Source organism: Meles meles, chromosome 14 (genome assembly GCF_922984935.1).
Source record: "Meles meles chromosome 14, mMelMel3.1 paternal haplotype, whole genome shotgun sequence".
In the NCBI taxonomy this organism is placed as follows: domain Eukaryota; kingdom Metazoa; phylum Chordata; class Mammalia; order Carnivora; family Mustelidae; genus Meles; species Meles meles.
In genome coordinates, this window is record NC_060079.1 from 16,861,980 (window position 1) to 16,878,983 (window position 17,004).

General features: G+C 33.0%; 1 protein-coding gene across 7 annotated transcripts in view; it reads left to right on the forward strand.

Annotated features, from left to right (window-relative positions):
• The window catches only part of NBEA (neurobeachin), a 687,041-nt gene that overhangs the window by 127,270 nt on the left and 542,767 nt on the right, over positions 1–17,004 (forward strand). For 6 of the 7 annotated variants that reach the window (XM_045977917.1, XM_045977919.1, XM_045977920.1 and 3 more), the window contains exons 9-10: positions 1,247–1,444; positions 2,099–2,232. In XM_045977917.1, coding sequence (XP_045833873.1) covers positions 1,247–1,444; positions 2,099–2,232 — 332 coding nt within the window. Of the gene's footprint in view, positions 1–1,246; positions 1,445–2,098; positions 2,233–17,004 lie in introns of those variants that run through there. The other variant, XM_045977922.1, reaches the window with a different exon arrangement.

Sequence of the window (17,004 nt, forward strand, 5' to 3'; positions counted from 1 at the left end):
TGGTAGAGTCTGGATTATAATCCAGATCACTTCAGCGTTAATCCATTAATACTGACTATGAGAGAGAAGACTTGACATTGTGTTGTGGTACTATCCCTTCCAGATCTTCAGTTTTCATATTGTAAGTTGAAAATAATCATAATAACATCATGTGATTTTTGCAAAGGTTAAATATTATTTGTGTTTGTCAGGTTTATATCTGCAGAGAAATTCTGACCATTTCTAACAGTACTGTTTTTTTTTTTTTTTTTTTTTTAAGATTTTCTTTATTTGATTGAGAAAGAGAGAGCACAAGAGTCGGGCGGGGGGCAGAGGGAGAAACAGACTCCCCGTTGAGCAGGGAGCCCAGTGTGGGACTCGATCCCAGGACGTGGGGATCAGGACCTGAGCCGAAGGCAGAAGCTTAACTGACTGAGCCACCCAGGCGCCCTAACAATACCTTTCTGATTACAACTAGTATATCTTTGTTATTTCTCCATAAAGCAGAGAAATGTTTTGTTCTTTTTTTTTTAAAGATTTTATTCATTTATTTGACAGAGATCACAAGTGGGCAGAGAGGCAGGCAGAGAGAGAGGAGGAAGCAGGCTCCCTGCTTAGCAGAGAGCCCGATGCGGGGCTTGATCCCAGGACCCCAGGATCACGACCTGAGCTGAAGGCAGAGGTTTTAACCTAATGAGCCACCCTGGCGCTCCAAAGCAGTGACATGTTTTAATGAAGTGTTCTTCTGGGTTTAACATGACTATCTGATACTTTTGTAGATAGTGTTACTCAATATGTTGATATAATTTTTATAGTAGAGATATAAATATTTTTGCATATAAACATTTTTCATAGTCTTAAATGATAATTGTTTTTCTATATAAGTGTTTTATATACCAGGTGCTGTTTATTCATGTAAATACTTTTGAATGTGTTAAGCAGGAAAATTAAATTTGTGTTATGAAGTATTAAATCAAAATCCTTTTGCTACAGATTTAATAGCATCTGGCTTTATATTTTTTTCTAATAAAATTATTTTATAAATAAAAACCAAAATATGCAGATGAGTGTGGTTATTAACAAGATGAGTAAAATTTAACTCCTTGAATTGAAGTAAGAATAACAAAGTAATACCACTGACTAATGCCTGACGTTTGGAAGGGTCAAACAAATTGTCTATTATCTTAAATGTTTCTCTGCTTTAAAACTTTAGAGTTTTATTATGTTACATTTAAAAAGAGTATTTAATTTAGTTTTATTTTTTCAGAGCACCTTCAAATTTAAATCTGAGAGTGACATTCATTTGGCAGAACATCATAAACAGGTTCTGTATGATGGGAAACTTGCGAGTAGTATTGCATTTACATATAATGCTAAGGCCACTGACGCTCAGCTATGCCTGGAATCATCACCAAAGGAAAATGCATCAATTTTTGTTCATTCCCCACATGCTCTAATGCTCCAGGTAGGTGAATAGTGACTTAGTTTAATATTCTCATTAAGCATTTAACAGTATGTATTTTACATATTAAATCTAATCTTGCTAATCTGTAGATCTATAGTTGCTTTTCTTTTTCTTTTTTTGTTTTCTAGTTCTTTGAATGACATTTTTGCCTTCTCCCTTATTTTATTATTATTATTATTATTTTTTTGGCAATATACTTTACCCTGGACTAGTCAGTCATCTTAGTAAGGACTCTGTCGTCTCGGTTATCTTGTCTGTTCTATATCCTTTGAAATAAAATTGGTTGATTAGCTGAACAGATAATTATTAGACACAAATACATACTTTGCTTTAAAAATGTACTAGTATAACACCCCAAATAAAAATTACTTGAAAATACTTAAATCTACTAATAATATTTCTTATTCTAAATTGTTTTTTGATTTATAGCTTCACATTTTCCATATAAAAATCTCAACCTCAAATTCAAATTTAAAAGTGGTTGATAAAGATATTTCAAGTTTTAATTTTATATGTGTATCACAAATTTTATAATTGAGGGATTTAAAATGTCTATGTCTTTAAATTTTTCACAAAGTTACTTAGAACAAGGAAATAGTGATATGATAACTTTATGCTTTAGGAGTTAATACACATTTTTGTTTTTGAACATAGGATGTGAAAGCTATAGTAACACATTCAATTCATAGTGCAATTCATTCAATTGGAGGGATTCAAGTACTTTTTCCACTTTTTGCCCAACTGGACAATCGGCAGCTCAATGACAGTCAAGTGGAAACAACTGTCTGGTAAGTTTTCTTTAAATGTGTAATTTCTTATAATTTTTACACACTTAGATTATGCCTGGCATAGTCGATGCTGTGTAAATGTATTATAATAGTTGGTTTTTATCCCTGAAGTGCTAATAAAAGTTTCTTTAGGACTAAGGCAGATATATATTTACACAATATTAAAACTTGACACTTAAAATCATAAAGAAATGACTTCCTTGATAATAAATCAAAACTTCTTATCAGATGTAGCATGATTTTAATACAAATTGAGGAGAAATACTAGTCCCAACTTTAACCTTTAGAAATGCTTTATGGTTTGGATCATCCATGAAATCCTGTTAACTTATACAAAATTACTAGGGTAAAGTTCTTTCTGAAAAAATGTATTTAATAACAGTCACATATTTATATATTATATATTAGTATTATTTTATACGTATGTTATCATAATATTAGGATAATGTTAATTGACATTAGCTTTCCTTTATATATAATTCATATATGAGAATCTAAATCTACCCAGTGGCATATCTGTGTTTACATACAAATTCAGTTATTTTCAATTAGGCTTATTTCATGTGCAATTCTGTAGCTTCTTTGCTTTTTATAAAAACATACCTAATGCATCAAATGCTGATTTAATTTTATAACAGAATCATTTCTATAAGAAGTTAAATGTGAATTTTTAACAACTATTTTTACTCTGTACATTGCTATGTTTGGAGAATTTCAAAAAAAAAATATATAGGTAAACATTCATTTTTACTCCAGAAACAATATAGGAATGCTTCCCTAATAGGCACATATATATGTGAAGTCCTTCATGGGTTATCCAATTTTGAATTGTTGGAAAACCTAGGGAATAAAGCAAAGATGGGAAAATAAATTTAAAGTCCATTGGAATGTAACATGATTTTTTCTTATTTATTATCTAAATAAACTATTAACAAAATTCTATTTTAATTTCTAATAATATTGTCCCTGTATTGAGACCACCTTTATGTACAGTATAAACATGAATAAAAATGGGACCTGTACATTTACAACATGCAGCTCCTATCCATGGGTCATGCTTTCTTTTATATCAGTGTAAAGGTTGGAGTCTTGAAGTAAAAAGCTTTGAGGTAAAAAAGGAACCCTGAGATTATGCCCTGCCGTGATACTATTTTGCTAAAAGATCTTAAATAATTTCACTGGGATGGGGGTGGATATCAGCCTGGTGGAAAAATAAAACTTTAAATTTCAGTCCTGGGTCTAAATTCAAAATGTTTTGCTCTTTATCTTCTAAGTGAATCATCAATATACATTGTAATCAGTAATTAAAAACTTAGTAAATTCTATGAAAAGAAGTTGGGGATGAAGTAGTCTGTAGCAAACTCCCATGTGTAATTTAAATATTCCTTATGAATTAATATTGTCTATAATCATTTTAACCTGACATGGAATTTGTTGTTTGTGAAGAAAAATTAGAAAGATTATATAGTTTAAAAATGTTATAACTAAAACTATCACAATAATTTATATCTACATGAATAACTATTATAAAATCTTAGGGCTAAAATCATATTTTAACAGATTATATGGTCCATTCATCCAGGGCACATGGTTATTTTTCATTGCCTGTCTTCAAAACTCATTTAAATGTTATATTTTGGTATTTAAACTGTATTTATTTCATCATGGAGTTAGAAGACAATGTAAGGGGTCAGCATTCTGATTTTCATTTTCATTTGTTTATAGTTTTTATATCATTCATCTTAATTTTTCCCTGTAATAAAGAACTTCAACTTTTGCAGTGATATACATGTCCTTAGTTTAAATCCAACAGAAAACATATAAGAAAAGTATCACTGTGCTCTTTAGTTATAATACATACCCAATTCCATACTACCCTGCATTCAGTTATGTGCTATTTTGAATTCTTATCTAATACTTTTGCATTAATTATGTCAAAGCCCTTGATGTCTGAGGTTGGCTCTTTTGTGGAAAATTGTATCTATCAGTAATAAGGTCTTTTGTTATTTCAAGTTTTGAAGGGGGCCGTTACAGATAAGTGTGTACATGAGTGGTACAGTCTTTTGGTTTTTAAAATGTTAAAACCAAGTTATTAAGTGGGACTTCTGTCTCTACTTGAAGAACCCAGGTTCTTAGTTGCAAGGCCAGAGTCGATAGAGTTTCTTGTTTTCTGGCTATATCATAAATTCATATAGATGAATGAAATCTTGAAATAGGATATATCATCTTATTTTTAGTTATTATTAAATTTTTCTAGATGAATGAGAACCTATTTGAAGTTTTTAAATTTCCAGAGAAAATTAGATATATCCTTTTTAAAAAAATCTGTTTGCATAAAAACTTATGCCAACAATAATAGTATTATCTAACATTTCATTACTTTTTGGAGAACTTGAACTAAGCTATAAAATGAGTTACTTCTCTGTCTTCTGTATTTTAAGGTGAAGCATTTAGTTACCATGTTTTTTCCTCCACTCAGTAGTCCTTTTTTATGAAACTTTATTGTTTCTCTGGTGGCAGTATTATACTTTCCTTAGAAATCTTGATGAGTTTTACTCTACATAGGGAGTTTAGTATTAAAATAATTTATTGAAGGAATAATTTATTTTCTGGAGTCTTTATAAATAGGCTCTATGCACAATTTTTGTGGCTTTTTTTTTTTTTTATCATGAAGCGTATGTATTATGGTTGTTATATGTGTGGACTTTCAAGTCAGACAGTATTGGGTTCAAATCCCAAGTTTACTGTATTATTAGTGCACCTTTGAATATGTTAACAATTTTGTGCTTCTGTTTCCACTATTACAAAATTGCAGTAATAATAGCACATTTGATTATTTAGATTAAATGTTATAAAATATGCAGATCATTATAGTAAGCACTCAGTACATGTTGGGTTTTGTTAGCATGATAATGGGCTAGGTGATCTACAAGAGCATCTCTAGTATCACGGCTTTATATTTAAAAAATTATATATCATTAATCTTGGAAATTAGTTGTTATAATATGGGCTGTATTACTTTAATTCGAACTTCTTTTTATCAATGTTAGTATTTACAATAGAGACTTAAGTAATTAATTAGGACGTATTTTGAACTTTAGTTGTAGTGATGAAAACTGGTTTTGAACTATCCATTTTCTAGACATGGTGGCGTAATATAGAGGATGTGTAAATGTGTATATTGGTTCTGAAGTCAATACCAAGACAAAAGCCTAGAAGGGTTTAACATGATTTTTCTTTAGCTTGGTTTTGGGTCTTATATAGCTTCCCCTTTAGTACTTAAATTTCCAGGAATAACACATTTTGTCACCTTATCTTTTAACATGTAGTTTTAGCTTTTATCATGGCACAAAAAAATTCACCAACAAAATGAGTAGATAAATATTACTGAACTGAGTTAAATAGCCTGTGGCATCACAAACAGTATTTTTGATGTTACCTGTTTTTGACAAGTAAATTAGGCCAATATGTAGTCACCATTGTGATTTCTTCTATTCATAATGATTCTCAAGCTCTGTGATCACCTTGAGTAATTCTGCCAAATGATCAAAGCTGTTTGGATGTTTTGTCTTTCCTCAGGACCTATTTTATATTGGATCCGTCAGCCTCAGTCCAGTGACTATTGAGAACAATAACTAAACAAATTGCCTTTCATTAGACACTTAATAAATAGTTAATGACTAAAAGAATAAACAAATAGTAATAAATTATTTCAAGAAGTACAACTCTAATCTTGAAATAATCTTTTTTTTGGTATTTTGTATCTCAGAATGACTCAGTAAATTAGAAATTTCATTTTCCTTTGATTTGGATGATCAGATACATTGTAATGACAGATCTTTTTCATTTGGTCCGCCCTCCTTTTTTTCAGAACATATGTTATTAAATTCTTTATGTGATACAAAATAAATCTTCCTTGTGGTGTAATGTGGGAAAAATCTGCTTTGAAAAAAATACGTTTTCTGGTGCAAGGTATAAATAGATTTTCGTATATCAAATAACTAAAAATGCACTAATCAAAAAATTCTCTTTAGAGACTGTGACGCAATGAGCAGGACTTCCTTTATGTCAGACAGATTAAGACTCAAATCACTGTACTGTACTCTCTGATCTTGGGTGATGGGAATTGTTCAAGGGTGTGTAGTAGTATTACTACATGGCATTTACTGAATACTTACTATGTGCCAATCTCTGTAACTACATTATCTCATCTTATACTATCTACTGATGAGGGAGAGAAAAACTGAGTAACTTCCTCAAGGCACAAGACTTAAGTGGAAGATTAGAACAAGAATCCTAATCCTAAAAGCCTGACTCCAGAGCCCTCACTCTAAACCATTGTGGACAACTCTGAGAATCACTTTTGCCAGCTGTAGAATGATTTTTTAGAAATGCCAATTTTATCTGACTGAAAAATGAATTAATCTAAGGTAGCACATGTGAAATATCCACCATAGTGTCTGGTACATAATAGACATTGAATGTGTTTTCTCTCTTTCCTCAGTAAATATTAGTCTATAGATGTGATATAATTTTGTATTACTAAAATTTATTTCTAATGATGTTTTAATTCTGAAAAATTTTACAAACTGAAATTCAATTTTGAGTGATAGTTTAAATGAATTCTTTTAAATATATAAATATTTTTCTCAGAAAACTGTTCTTTTTGTTTTTAGTTATGATACAAGTTGTTTGGTAGACTGTTTGTTGGAACGTGAGATACAAAAAAATTAGAGAATCCCATAAGGAATTTATGTCCGTGATCTATCATTAAGAATCTTTTTGTAATATGATGTTAATGACTCGTTAATTTGTTTAGTGAACTTAAATGAAGATTTTTTCCATTTTTTTTTTTCTGAGAGAAGGAAAGGAATGGGGTGGGAAGGGGCAGAAGGTGAGGGAGAGAGGGAGAATCCCAAGCAGGCTCCAGCCCAGCGTGGAGCCCAACACTGGTTTGGATCTCACAACCCTGAAATATCATGACCTGAGCCAAAATGAAGAGTTAGATGCTTAACTGACTGAGCCACTCAGGCTCCCCAAAGATTTCTTTTTCTTAAAGTGTATTTTGCTCATCAGTTATTTCAATGATTATCTTGAATTTTATAATCCTCTTAATAATTAAGCTATTCCTTTAATTAAAAATTTCATTGCAAGTCATTGTAAAGTCATTGTAAAGTCCTGGTTAGCTCGCTGCCATGTGTAAATCAACAGAATTGCCTGGAAATTTCAGTATTTCAGTGAGTACCTAAACCAGATTTTCCCTTACACTTTGAAGTGACCTAAAAATCCTTTGTTCAACCATGTTTTCTGATTGTTAGTTCAGGGAAAATTACCTATTATACATACAGTGTCAAAATTTTATTGTATAGTTTTAATGCAACTGACAAAAAAATGAAATGTGATTGATTTCAGTAGGCAAAAGAAGTGAAATCAGTACCTGTTGATAATGATTGTCTCTCTTACAAAGGTTGTTACTATATGTAGAATATATTTTTGTTTCCAAAAGCATTTAAGTATTTTCAAATATACACCTATCAGATTATATTCCCTTTATATTTTTTCAGAAAGAATGTATGTCACTTCTTATATTTGCTAGTTTGCCTTTTTTTAGTTTACTGAATTATTGATGAAAAATTCTTTAAAACAGACACAAGAAATGTAATTGATGTACATTATTACTACTAATAGAGGAGGAAAAAAGCAAAGAAATAATTTATTTGGTAAGATTAACTACAGTAAAGTAGAATTTATATTGAATTTACTGTGAAAATAAATTTTTAAGAAGTAAAAAATAAAATACATTAAGTATTCTGCCTGAAACATAAGGAAACTATAATGTTCAGATAACTTCTTTTTTTCAGGCAAGTCCTTTATACTCTATAGAGTCTGTATAAAACTTCTAGTATATCTAGAAATTTAATAAATTTGTCAGCTGTCAACAAGAATGGATGTTTTGGGGGCGCCTGGGTGGCTCAGTGGATTAAGCCGCTGCCTTCGGCTCAGGTCATGATCTCAGGGTTCTGGGATCGAGCCCCGCATCGGGCTCTCTGCTCTGCAGGGAGCCTGTTTCCTCCTCTCTCTCTGCCTGCCTCTCTGCCTACTTGTGATCTCTCTCTCTGTCAAATAAATAAATAAAATCTTTAAAAAAAAAAAAAAAAGAATGGATGTTTTGTTTTATTCTAGATTTATGACTTATGATTTATTGACTTTTCAAATAAGCTGGTTCTTTTTTGTCCATTTTAAAGTGTTTTTTTTTATAAGGAGTGATTGCCTTCACAATGATTCTTTCATAAAAAGTTCCCTTTAAATTTAGTGAAATGCATTTTTAATGCTGTGTTAGTGAGTGTTATTTCATTTTACAGTATCTTATTTTGCTCTGTAGAAGTCAAGGCTTTTGCTTTATCTTTGCTGCCCCCATCCCAAAAAGATAATTGCTTTGTTAAAAGGGTAACTGCAAATTATTTGTTGCAGAAATTTTGGCAACCATAAGCACATCTTTACTGAATTAGTTGCCTTAATTTTCCTCTAGTTTGTATATCCACGTAATTTCTCCTTTGATATTTCAATCAATCTTGTCACAATCTTGTTATTTTTCACATGAAATAGCATTCATTTCTTCTAACTTTTCTGTCTTTGTATTCCTTTTAGAAATAAGAAAAATTCTTCATTCATTTTGGTTTTGTGATAATCAGAGTCTAAAGCTAAAATAAATATTATTTGCTTTTACAAGAACTATTGTCACATGCTGATCTCTTCACTTTCAGCAGCCCAGATTTTCTGATGTAAAGTGGGTATAATACTAAGAGTCTCCCCATTGGTGAGGCTATTTTTCCTTATTCTTCCCTGGATGTGATGACCAATATGTGCACTGAGTTGAATCTTTAAGAAAAGAATTAATAAGGCATCATCAGGAGATTCTACTCAGTTTAGTATTGTAATTTTGTTTTTACTTTATTTTGTTTCTAGGTCCACGGTCTTATTACCTAGGCTGACAACTCCCAAACTTCTTCTCTAGTTATCTTCTATTTAGGTCCCTATACCCAAACCATGTAGAAGGTATCTCAAAATCAACATGCCTTAAATAAAAACCCAAAACTTTCTACTCTGCATAATTTCTTTTGCTTTTGATATTCTTATTTTTAAATTTTAGAATTTGTTTTAAATTTTTTAAAGATTTTTAAATTTATTTGACAGAGAGACAGCCAGAGAGGGACTGTACACAGGAGGAGTGGGAGAGGGAGAAGCAGGCATCTCCTGGAACAGGGAGCCCAACCGGGGGCTCATCCCAGGACCCTGGGATCATGACCTGAGCCAAAGGCAGACACTTAACGATGGAGCTATCCAGGCACCCCAAAATTTGTGTTAATTTTTTTAGAGACTTCATTGTTTTAGAGCAGTTTTAGGTTTACAACAAAATCAAGACGGTACCACGATTTCCCTACACTCCCTTTCCCCACAAATAGATACCCTCTCCCTTAGTCAATGTCACTCACCAGAATGACACTTCTTTTTTAATCAAGGATGAAACTAAATTATTACAGTATAATCATTCAAAGTCTATTGTATCTCAGAATTCACTCTTGGTGTTTTACATTCTATGGGTTTGGACAAAAGTATAATGACATATATCTATCATATAATAACAGAAAAAGTATCTTCACTTCCCTAAAAATTCTGTGTGCTCCATTTATTCATCCTTTTGCTGCTCATACTCTCCACCTGGAAACCATTGGTCTTTTTATTGTCTCTTCTTTTGTCTTTTCCACAATGTCATAGTTGAAATAATACAATAAGTAACCTTTTCAGATTGTCTTCTTTCACTTAGTAATATGCAGTTAGGATTCCTCCATGGCTTTTCATGATTCGATGTTCATGTCTTCTTAGCACAGAATATATACATTCCTTTGTATGTAGCACAGTTTATTTATTCACCTATTGAAGGACATGTTGGTTGTTTCCAAGTTTGGGCAATTATGATTAAAGCTGCAAACACTTACAGGTTTTTCTGTGGATTTTAGTTTTCAACTCCTTTGGGTAAATATCACGGAGCGTGATTGCTGGTTCATATGATAAATGTATGTTTAGTTTTGTAAAAAACCTCTCAACTGTCTTCCAAAGTAGTCATACCATTTTCTGCATTCCACCAGCAGTGAATGTGAGTTCCTGTGGCTCCATAACCTCATTAGCATTTGGTGTTGTCAGTGTTCTGGAATCTGGCCATTGTAGAAGGTGTGTAGTGGTATCTCAGTGTTTTAATTTGCATTTCCCTGATGACGTGATGTGAAACATCTTTTTATATCTCTATTTGTCATCTGTATATCTACTTCAGTGAGGTGTCTGTTCAGACCTGGGGTTCGTTTTTTAATCATCATCTTTGTTTTCTTACTGTTCAGTTTTAAGAGTTCTTTTTATATTTTGAATAATAATCCTTCATCAAATATGTCTTTGGCAAATATTTTCTCCCAGTCTGTGGTTTGTCTTTTAATTCTCTTTATAGTGTCTTTCCTGGAGAAGATTTTAATTTTAATGAAGTCCAACTTACCAATTATTTCTTCATGGATTATGTCTTTGGTGTTGTATCTAAAAAGTCATCCCCATACTCGAGGTCTTGTATGTTTTTTTTCTTATGTTATCTTCTAGGAGTTACTTAGTTTTGCATTTTATATTTAGGTTTGTGATCCATTCTGAGTAAATTTTTGTGAAGCATGTAAGGTCTGTTTTCTGGATTTACTTTTTCATGTGGTTGACCAATTTTTCCAGCAGCATTATTGAAGACACTTTGCTCCATTTGTCAGAGATCAACCAACTATTTATTGGTGTCTATTTCTGGGCTCTCTCTTCTGTTCAATCCATTGATCTATTTTTTATTCTTTCACCAGTACCACACTATCTTGATGACTATAGCTTTATAGTAAGTCTTGAGGTTAGTAGTGTCAGTCCTCCAACTTTGTTCTTTAGTACTTTGTTGGCTATTTTTTGCCTCTTCATATAAACTTTGGAATACATTATGACTATTCATAAAGTAACTTACTGGGTTTTGGCTAGTATTGCACTGAACCCATAGATCAATTTGGAAGGACTGACATCTTGACAGTATTTATTCCTCCTATTCATCTACCTGGACTATCCATTTATTTAGTTTATTTTTTATATCATTCTGGAGTTTTATAATTTTTATCATATAGATCTTGTATATATTTTGTTAGATTTACACATAAGTATTTCTGGGGGGGTTGCTAAAGTAAATAGTACTGAAAGTTTACTTTCAAATTCCACTTGTTCATTGTTGGTTTATAGGAAAATAATTGACTTTTTAAATTAATCTATATCCTGCAAGCTTGCTGTAATTTCTTATTAGTTCCAAGAGGATTTTTGTATATTCTTTTGGATTTTTCTATACAGATAATCATGCCACCTAAAAAATAAAGACAGTTTCATGTCTTCCTTGCCAATTTGTATGTTTTCTTTTTTTATCACAATAGCAAGGACTCCTGGTATGATGTGGAGAAGGAGTGGTGAGAGGAGACATCATTGCCTTGTGTCTGATCTTAGTGGGAAAACTTTGTGGCTTTCATCATTAAGTATGATGTTAGCTGTAGGTTTTTGTTTTTGTTTTTGTTTTTAGGATTTTATTTATTAGAGAGAGAGCAGGAGAGAGAGAGTGAGCTCGAGCATGGGAGCACGTGGGGCGGGGAAGAGAACGTGGAGGGAGAGGGAGAATCAGGATCCCTGCTGAGTGGCGAGCCCATCACAGGGCTCATCTCAGGACTCAATCCCAGAATCCTGGATTATGACCTGAGCCGAAGGCAGCTGCTTAACTGACTAAGGCACCCAGGTGCCCCTAGCTATAGGGTTTTTATAGATAGTTTTCATCAAGTTGGGAAAGTTCTTGTTTATTTACTAAGGGCTTGTTATCATGAATGGTTGTTGAATTGTGTCAAATGCTTTTTCTGCATCTATTGATATGAGCACGCCATTTTTCTTTTTTAGCTGTTGATGTGATAGATTATATTAATTGATTTTTGAATCTTTAACTAGCCTTGCATACTGTGGAGAAATCCCACTTTGTTGTGTTGTATAATTCTTTTTATACTTTTTTGGATACAATTTACCATATTATGTTGAGGTTTTTTGTACTTAAGTTTGTGGGAGATACTGGTCCATAGTTTTCTTAAAATCTTTTTGTCTGGTATTGGTATTAGAGTGATGTTGGGCTCAAAGAATGATTTAGGGGGGCGCCTGGGTGCCTCAGTGGGTTAAAACCTCTGCTTTCAGCTCAGGTCATGATCCCAGGGTGCTGGGATCGAGCCCTGCATCGGGCTCTCTGCTTAGCAGGGAGCCTGCTTCCTCCTCTCTCTCTCTGCCTGCCTCTCTGCCTACTTGTGATCTCAGTCTGTCAAATAAATAAATAAAACCTTTAAAAAAAAAAAGAATGATTTAGGAAGTAATTACTCTGCTTCGACCCTCTGAAAGATATTGTAGAGAATTGGTATAATTTCTTTCCATTTAAATTGTTTGATAGAATTCACTAGTGAACCCATCTGGGCCTGGTGCTTTCTGTTTTGGAACATTGTTAAATATTGAGTCAGTTTCTTTAATAGATATAGATCTATTCAGAATGTCTTTCTTTTTGTGTGAGCTTTGACAGGTTGTGTGTTTCAGGTTACTGGTCCTTTTCTTTAGGTTATCAAATCTGTGGGCATAGAATTGTTCCTAGTATTCATTTTGTCCTTTTACTTTCCACAGGATCTGTAGTTACATCCCTTCTTTCATTTCTGATATTAGTATTTTGTGTCCTCTCTCTTTTTTTTCTTAGACTGGCTTGACGCTTAATCAGTTTTATTGATCTTTTCAATGAATCAGCCTTTTGTTCCATTGATTTTCTCTATGGATTTCCTCTCTTCAGTTGCCTTCATTTATACCTTAATTCTTACTATTTCTTCTCTTGTGCTTACTTTGGATTTAGTTTACTCTTCTTTTTCTAGTTTCCAAAGGTGGAAATGTAGATAATTATTTTAGATCTTTCTTCTTTTCTAGAGTGCATAATAGAGGTTTGAACTCATGATTCCTGTGTGTGTGTAGAGGTGGTTCCCTATACCACTGTCATCACCAAACAATTCTCTATAACACTAGCTGGTTGTCCTACAATTCAATTCGTTTGTTTTTTTTTTAAGATTTTATTTATTTATTTATTTTACAGAGAGAGAGACACACACACAGAGAGGGAATACAAACAGGGAGAGTGGGAGAGGGAGAAACAGGCTTCCTGCCAAGCAGGGAGCCCAATGTGGGGCTTGTTCCTAGGACCCTGGGATCATGACCTGAGCTGAAGGCACACACTTAATGACTGAGCCACCCAGGTGCCCCTAATTCAATTCTGATACTGTCTACTTAGAGATAGTGTCAGATCCCACATGTTAAGGGCCCAGTCTTAGAAGATTGCTGCTCTGACTTTAGGACACCACTCACAAGCCCAGATTATAGCCTGTGCTTTTGAACAACTGACTATAGACTGGAAATTCGATTGACCCCCTCCTTGGTCTTCTGATGCCAGGTGTTACCTGAACATGTAACAGACTGACTGTCAATCAGAGGTTCCTACCACCACCACCTTCAGTTGAATTAATTTGCTAGAGTGTCTCACAGCGCTCTGGGAAATATTTTAATTACTGGATTTCTGGTTTATGATAAAAAGATACGATGAAAGATACAGAAGAATGGTTAAATGAACATCCAGATGGAGGAAATGCATAGGGCAATGTGTGGGGAAAGGGCACAGAGCTTCCATGTCCTCTCCAGTCATGCCACTCTGCCACCATCTCCATATGCTTACAGACCAGCTCTCTGAAGCCCTTTTGGGATTTTATGGAGATTTTGTTGTATAGGTATGATTGATTCAGTCATTGGCTCTTGGTGATTGAACTTGGTCTCCAGATTCTCTCCTTTCTTGAAAGACTGGGTGGGGCAAGTGAAACTGAAAGTTCCAATCTTCTAATCACATGGTTGGCTTCACTGGCAACTAGGTCTTCTCCTTAGCTGAATTTCAAAAGTCATCTCATTAACATGACAAAAGACATCTTTCTCACACTCATCACTTAGGAAATTTCAAGGGTTTTAGGAACTTTGTGCCAGAAAGAGGGATGAAGGCCAAATATGTATATTGATATTATAAATCACAGTATCACAACATTCGGTGCTGTAAATTTCCTTGTAAGCATTGCTTTCACTCCATTCCAAAAATTATACTAAGTTGTGTTTTCATTTCTTTCAAAATATTTTTACTATATCTTAAGATTTCTTTGACTCATGTTATTTAGAAATGCACTTTTAATCTTCATGTGTTATGAGATTTTCCGGTTACCTTTCTGGTTTTGATTTCTAATTATTAATTTTATTGTGATCTGAGAGTAGACATATACGGTTTTTTATTCTCTTTACTAAATAAAGAGAAAATTTAATTTGCAAGATGCCATTTATAGCCCTGAATCTGATCTTACTTAGTGAATGTTCCATGTAAGCTTCAGAGAAATATGTATTCAGCTGTTGTCAGATGAAGTCATGTATAGATATCAATTATCTCCAGTTATTTGTTGGTGTTGTTGAGTTCAGTGATGTCCTAACTGATTTTCTGCCTGCTGTATTTGTCTATTTTTTTTTCCATTTTATTTATTTTTTCAGCGTAACAGTATTCATTCTTTTTGCACAACACCCAGTGCTCCATGCAAAACGTGGTATTTGCCTCACTAGTTTGATGCTCTGTTGTTAGGCACATACACTTTAAGAAATGTAATGCCTTTTGAAGAATTGACATCTTTATCATTATATAATGCCCTTCTTAATCCTGATAACTTTCCTTGCTTTGAAGACTCCTATATACAAAATTAATGTAGGTACTTCTACTTTTTTTGATTGTTGTTAACATGGTATATTTTTTCCTATATATACTTTAAATCTGTATGTGTCTATATTTAAACTAGGTTTCTTTTAGACAACATATAGATGGATTGTGTTTTTTACTTTATCCTGACAGTTTCTGACCTTTAATTGATGCATTTAGACATTGACATTCAAGTTGATTATTTATGTAGTTGGATTAATAGGTACCATGTTTGTTACTCTTGTATATTTGTTCTCTTGTTCTTTGTTTCTGCTTTCATCTTCTACTGTTTTTCTGCCTTTTTGATTTTAAGTAAGCATTTTATATAATTCCATTTTGACTCCTTTCTTAGAAGCATATCAGTTAAAATTACTTCATTAACCTTTTTAAATTGTTGCCACAGAGTTTGCAACTAAATTCTACTATCAACAATATACAACTTCCTGGGTATTGTGCATACTTCATATCAACAAAATAATCATTCCTTCTTATTCCTAGTATCATTCATATGTCATTAATTTCATATATAAGCATACATAAGCATATATACATATGTATAAGTATACATGATGAAATACTGTTGCTGTTACTATTTTGAATAAACTGTTGTATATTAGATCATTTAGAATTAAAATAAGTTTTCAAAAAAAATAGAAGTTTTCATTTTACCTTCACTATTCCTTCTTTAGTGCTCTTGGTTTTCTTTATATAGATCCAAGTTTCCGACCTTTATTATTTTCCTTCTTGCTAAAGAAATTTTGTTAACATTTTTTTGCATGCTAGGTCTACTAGCAACAAATATCTTCAGTTTTTGTCTGAGAAAGTCTTTATTTTTCCTTCACTTTTGAAGGATAATTTTTCAGAGTAGAGAACTTGAGGTTGCTGGGTTCCTCCCCTCCCCCGCTCCATCACTTTAAATTGTTTACTCCATTCTCTTGCATGCTTTCTGAGGAAAATCAGATGTAATTCTTATCTTACTTCCATTCTTGGTATTGTGTTTTTTCCCCTTGGCTTCTTATAGGCTTCTTATAGGAATTTTTTGTTATATTTGATTTTCTTTAATTTGAAAATGATATACCTAGGTATAGTTTGTTTTGACTTTTATCTTGATTGGTGTTCTCTGAGTTTTCTGAGTATGTGGTTTGGTTTCTGATAAAAATTTTGGGCGAAATTCTTAATCATTGTTTTTAAAAAATATTTCTTCTGTTCCTTTCTATTATTCTTCTCCTGGTATTCCCATTATGTGTACGTTACACATTTTGTAGTTGTCCCACCGCCCTTGGTATTCTTTTTCTTTTTTTAGTTTTTGTTCTCTTTGGTTTTGGTTTTTGAGGACTCTGTTGATATATACTTGAGATTACAAATTTTTCCTCACCCATGTTCAGTCTACTAATATTCCCATCAAACACATTTCTCATTTCTTTTACAGTATTTTTTATTGCTAGCATTTCTTTTTTGTTCTTAGGAATTCGATCTCTCTGCTTTTACGTTGTCCATTTGTTCTCTTACGATGTCTCTTTTATCCGTTAGAGCCCTTACCATAAGGGCTTAGCATCATTTTTTCTTGATAGTCAGACACCAGGAACTTGGTAAAAGGAACTGCTATAAATAGGCCTGTAGGAATGTCGTGGTGAGGTGTTGGGGAGACAAAGCATCCTTAGCCCTGTGATTAAATACTGGTTTTGTTTTGTTTTGTTTTGTTTGTCAGTTTATGCCTCTGGACTGTAAACTTCACGAGTGTTTCTCAGGGTTTTTTCAGCCCCATTGGGTGGGAAAAGATGACTGTTGTTGGCTATAGTTGGCTATTTCCCTTCTCTGGGTCAGTTAGGCTCTTAAAATACCTCAGCAGGTTAGGATTGGTTAACTGGTTTCTCCTGAGGGCAGGCCTTGTTAAC